Raw genomic sequence first — 6,000 nt, 5'->3', positions numbered from 1 at the left:
ATGTTAATAACTTGATTGGAATTATAACCTTGAGTTGACAGTTTGATACTTTGAAAATTTTGAGCCAGCCCTACCCCCAAGGGCTGTAGGGTGGGGCTCAAGGGAGTCAGTGTGCTAAAATTTCTTCATTTTCCTTGTTTAGAATCAGAGGTGCTAGTTTCAAATCCTTTTTAGTCTGAAATCTGTATGCTTGATATTGAATAAGGTGGTTTTATTGTTTTTTGTCACTTTGAATAATATTTCTGTTCATGTTAAAAACGAAATCAACTCTGTATAAATATATCAGGTGACCGTTAAGGCCCATGGGCCTCTTGTTTATTTATAACTAAACATTGTATTTTATTTTAGAAAAAGTAGATGTCTGCCAGTCACAATCCTATGGGGGTGGTTCCCCTGTCTCAGACTCAACCACCAAACCAGAAGTTCTGTGTGATGAAACCAACAATCATACAACACAGGTAAGTATGTATTTGTTGTATCATGTCATATATTTGTATATGATTTCTGTTTCTTTTTTTAATAACAGATCTCTCCTCCTTGTAACCTGGTTTATTTACATGTAGGTGCTCCTAGAAGCTAGAATTATTAAACCTGGTTTATTAACATGTGTATGCTCCCAGTAACCTGGTTTATTTACATGTGTATGCTCCCAGTAACCTGGTTTATTTACATGTGTGTACTTCCTGTTACCTGGTTTATAAACATGTGCGTAATACCTGTAACCTGGTTTATTTACATGTGTATGCTTCCTGTAACCTGGTTTATAAACATGTACGTAATCCCTGTAACCTGGTTTATTTACATGTGTATGCTTCCTGTAACCTGGTTATAAACATGTGCATACTCCCTGTAACCTGGTTATAAACATGTGTGTACTCCCTGTAGCCTGGTTTATTTACATGTGTATAAGTTCCATATGTTGGTTATTTGTGCTTGCTCGTTGTTACCATGGTTACGTACACGTCAATGCTCCCTGTAACCAGATTTAAGTACATGTATGTACTCTTGTAACCTGGTTTATTTACAGATCTCTCCTCACTGTTTCTATGTGTGGTGGTAGTAACAACAACTTTGATTTACAAGTCTGTGTTCCTAGTAACTTGGCACTATCTGGTCTATATTGCCACTCAATGTTTAACTTAGGGACTATAGTATGGAACGCTTTCAAATATTTAGTAGGTTCCACGCTGTGACGAGTAAAAGTCCCCTGGAGTGTGGTTAGATTCAATCATTCAACCAATGACCTTTGTTTGTCAAGGGCGTCTTGCCTAGCAAACAGGAAAAAAATCCTTAAATACCTACAGTCATGGTTTTATCACCCAATATTGAAAATCAGAGAGGATAATGTATCACTGTTCACTCGTCCAGCCATCGATCCTGCTGTCCTTCTGGCTGTCCAGATATTATATCCATGATAATAACTCAAATTCCACTGATAACTAAAACCCAAACTCAAAATGTTTACAGGTTCCAAAATAATTGCTCTTCAGACCAAAAGTTCAAAGGTCAAGGTCACCGTCACTATAATGTAAAATCAGTTTTCCCGCTATGACTTGATTTCATATGGGTCAATGAAACTGAAATGTCATATAGGGCTTCCTAGACTACATGCTTGCCTTTGGTTGGTATTGAGATCTGTGATCACCATCCATTCAGATTTATTATGAGTCGGCTAATTTAGTCCTTTGATGGAATTCGTCTGGCTATCTATGTGGCTTTATATAGACAGACTTTTTCAAAATTTTAGATATTTACACAGTATCATGTGAAGCTATGCATGTCAGGTTTGTGTTTTGATGCATGATGAAGGTTACAAGGGGAATACAGAATTACAAACAAAACTGTGATTTGGACTTAAAATTGATAAACTCTAAGGCAAGGTTTACGACATAAGCCCTCTTCTGTATCAATGACTGCTTTCTGGTTAGTTATGTTAATTGAGGTCAAATTGTTATAATGTTCTGAAAATGAGGACTTGACTAGCGACAACAAAACCACAAAGCATGTTTAAGAACATAGTAGAAAAATTGATATTCATATCACAAAAGGAAAGAACTTTTACCAGATCTTGATGATGACCATAAACTTGCCCACTGTCTTCATCATTCTGGGTCACAGCAGTTATGTCCTTCTAATCATTTTGTTTTCGAATACACTTTAATGACACCTTCAGGGAAATAACTGACCTGCTGTAATCCACTGCATGATCATATAGGGCAACTAATGTGGGGCCCCGTGCAAAATCAAGGCTTCTGAATCTTCTGCTTATGGGACAATGTAAAAAGCAAATTTGATAAGCTTCCTCCATATATAATATTATCATGCAAATTTGTGACATTTGTATTTACACCCAACAAATCTCATCATATGCAATATGCATGAATCTGAGTAAGTAAAATATGAGGACATTGATAAAATATGAAGAAAAAACAAAGTGGACAATTTTTATAGAAATTTACTGTAGTCGGCATATATATATAGAAATAAATGTGATAAAACCTAGCTTGAATTGCTACAGATTCCGAATTAGAAAGAGGAACTAGAAAATCCTGAGAACAAAAAGCATAAAACAAATCTGTTGAATATATATACTAATCTGGTAACACAACCTGGCCTTCTGCCAATTGCAACATGCCTACGGTGTGCTGCCATGTTAAATATATGTCCATATGCACAAGGAGGTGCTCAGATGCTAGTTCAATTGAATTATCGGGATCTTGTAGACATCTGATTCATCTAAAAGTGCATTTTTATGTCTGCTTTATCCAAGACCTGTAAGTAATGTTTAGCTGTTTAGTGTTCACACCCTGAAACATATTCTTGATCCACTCAAGGGAACATGCAGCTGAAACGTTGTTTTGAATGAAGGATTGAGTCTAAGTGTAGTCAAGTTTATCGGTTGATGATTTGAGTTGGTCTTGACATACAAAATGAAGTAGTTCATGTTAAATTCATCTCGCCGACCCAACTCATAAACTTGGCCCATAGAGCGACATCATCCTTGAGGCTTCTGAAGTACAACCATGTTTGTGAGAGCAAGGTTACTCAGGTATGTATTCCAGGTGTGTCTGTTACAAACCTGGGACTACTAGTCCTGTGTTCTTCTGAGGATTCTCTCTGGTTAGTAACTAGAGACGAGATGGTTAAACATTGTCACATGGTATCATAAAGTTTGATGTATCGTTTGTATTTCTGTTATAGACCTAGCGATGTATTGCAAAAATTCATTACTGTTTCAGGTTCATCCAAAAATCAAGCAGCTCACGAGGAGTCAGGCATTTGAAGACCACTCTCCTCCACCAGAACAACAATGTTCCCACAGCAGCCCCGACTTAACGCCAACCAATGGAGTCTACTTAAAAACACAGGTCTGTTTCATTAGCATCGACAAAATGCTGATTTTGTAAATCATTCTCGCACAATTATGAAAATATTCATTGATCTAAACAAGTGTATACTGCTTTACTGTCATACAGAGATGTGTGTCATTTGATTAAACTTTGATGTTTAATTATTTTTCCGATCTGACATGAAAAGGTATGGGGTCATGCACCTGCCTGCCCTTGTGGGTTTTTGCTGGGGACTCTGGTGTCCTCCCACATCAAGACCCCCTTCACACTAATATCCAGGCATAACAGAGAAATAATATGAGTTGATAAAACATGTTTTGCATTTGTTGTAAAATAAATAAACTTTAGAATTTTTTTTTCCCCCAGTCTTGACTTGTCAACAGGGTTCTTGCCTCGCAGGCTTAAACATGCTGAATGAAACTAAAGATAAAAACTGACCCTATTCTAGCTCTGCAAAAGTGGTTTATGTGAATTTTTAATCCAAATGAACTGTCTGTTTGTTTAAGGTCAGGCATATGGCGGGGCCTTTGTTGACCTGTCAGTGTTCTAGTTTTTGGTCTAATTATATCATCCATTTTCCTATTGAATTGGATTTATTTGAGCATGAGGCCATACCAGTCACTTGATTGTGTTTCTAGTGTGATACAGATCAGGCTGGTAATCATATCATTGTCTTTGTAGACATCGAAGGGGACGTTAGAGAAGACTGGATCACAGAGTTCTGAGGCAGGTACCTCATCCAGTTGGTCACGAGGTATGTGTCTCTGTGTCTATACACACAACATCTTATAGCCTGACAGGGCAGCTTGTTGGAAAGCTCATCTTACTACATATGTAAATCATTAAAACATCAGATAAAAATTCAAGTGCTTGTGAGTTTTTACAGTTAATCTGTATGAATTCTTATTTCTGTTCTTCTAGTAGTGGTACCGCATCTGTTGTCCGTCAATCAACTTTTCTTTCAAAATCTTACTCCTTCTGAACAGCTGATTATATATCAACCAAATATGTGCTATCAAACTTCCTTGGAACAGCAAATAAAATACTGTAAAATGGGAGGATTGTGGTCCCCTTGGCACAGATAGGTGGGGCTCCAAAAACAAAAGGGAATATGGACATGATAAGGGGTTTGAACTAATTTGGCAGGGAACTGTCATTGACCAAGGGGCATAGCAAATTAGTCTTTAAAAGACTACTTCTTCAGTATGGATGAAGGAATTTTGACCTAATTTAGCAGGGAACATCCTCAATGCAAGAGAATGCAACAATGTATAAATTTAATGAAGGTCATCTAGGTGTCCAAAAGAGGAAATAGGAGTTAATGCGTCAAAAGACTTCTCCTTGAATATGGGTAAATGGATGTTGACCTATACCCCTATAGGCCAAGGTGTTTACATCTTTGTATAAAAAGAAAAAGTTTGGCTTTAATTTCAAAACAGTATTCCTTAAATACAAGTTTAGGGATTTCAACATTATTCAATGTAAGATCTGGATATGATCATTATAGGCTCTGGATTTGCTGATAATAGCATTCCAGAGAAGCAGTTCAGATCTAATTGGCCTTTTAGATTTGCACTAACCGTACAGTTGATGATGTAACTTTCACCAGTTATTTATGGTTAATAAAAGACGTGACTTTCCTCTACAGATTCCAGTCTAGATAAAGGGACATATAAAGATTCCACAGGCATTAACCTGGAAGACTTCATCAGAAAGACCATGAACAAAACCCCCAAAGACAGAAACATGCTCCTCAAACTGGAGACCGACCTAACCAATTTCATTAATGAACCAAAGTAAGTACTGTTCTCATAGCAGGACAGTAGTGTAGAAGTTTGTCAAATTGAGCTTGGTGCATGTTAGAATTACGTGAAAAATTGTTCACAGTTTTGTATGTAACCCTTAGCTTTAGTACTGATTCGTACCCTTGTCAGACGATGTATAACCTTCAATGAGCATAGAAGGAGTAACACTCGTTTCTTATGAGTATTTTAAAAGGTTTATTGTGTTTCAATTTTCCTAACAGATTAACATTTAAATTTATGGCTGAACTCTACTTTAACATTGCTGTAATAAAGCATCCTTTCTCCATCATCTCTGTATGACCCTTGTATCATTTCTGTTTGCAGGCACCATTACCTCAAATTTCCACAGATGTCCTCATATGATCGTATGTTAGTTCATCGTATTGCTGCCTTTTTTGGCCTTGACCACAACGTAGACCAGACTGGAAAGTGTGTCATAGTGAACAAAACCTCCAACACCCGAGTGTAAGTATTCTGTCTGTCATAGTGAACAAAACCTCCAACACCCGAGTGTAAGTATTCTGTCTGTCATAGTGAACAAAACCTCCAACACCCGAGTGTAAGTATTCTGTCTGTCATAGTGAACAAAACCTCCAACACCCGAGTGTAAGTATTCTGTCTGTCATAGTGAACAAAACCTCCAACACCCGAGTGTAAGTATTCTGTCTGTCATAGTGAACAAAACCTCCAACACCCGAGTGTAAGTATTCTGTCTGTCATAGTGAACAAAACCTCCAACACCCGAGTGTAAGTATTCTGTCTGTCATAGTGAACAAAACCTCCAACACCCGAGTGTAAGTATTCTGTCTGTCATAGTGAACAAAACCTCCAACACCCGAGTGTAA

The 6,000-nt window shown here is 37.4% G+C and overlaps 1 protein-coding gene across 3 annotated transcripts in view; it reads left to right on the top strand.

The window, feature by feature from the left end:
* LOC110460329 (cAMP-regulated phosphoprotein 21-like) overlaps window positions 1–6,000 on the top strand; it is an 82,186-nt gene that overhangs the window by 55,156 nt on the left and 21,030 nt on the right. For all 3 annotated transcript variants that reach the window (XM_021513169.1, XM_021513171.1, XM_021513170.1), the window contains 5 exons: window positions 349–458; window positions 3,240–3,368; window positions 4,032–4,104; window positions 4,999–5,146; window positions 5,480–5,620. In XM_021513169.1, the coding sequence (XP_021368844.1) occupies window positions 349–458; window positions 3,240–3,368; window positions 4,032–4,104; window positions 4,999–5,146; window positions 5,480–5,620 (601 nt within the window). The remainder of the gene's footprint in view (window positions 1–348; window positions 459–3,239; window positions 3,369–4,031; window positions 4,105–4,998; window positions 5,147–5,479; window positions 5,621–6,000) is intronic.

Source organism: Mizuhopecten yessoensis, unplaced genomic scaffold (genome assembly GCF_002113885.1).
Source record: "Mizuhopecten yessoensis strain PY_sf001 unplaced genomic scaffold, ASM211388v2 scaffold10359, whole genome shotgun sequence".
Lineage (NCBI taxonomy): Eukaryota > Metazoa > Mollusca > Bivalvia > Pectinida > Pectinidae > Mizuhopecten > Mizuhopecten yessoensis.
This window is presented reverse-complemented; position numbering and strand designations above follow the sequence as displayed.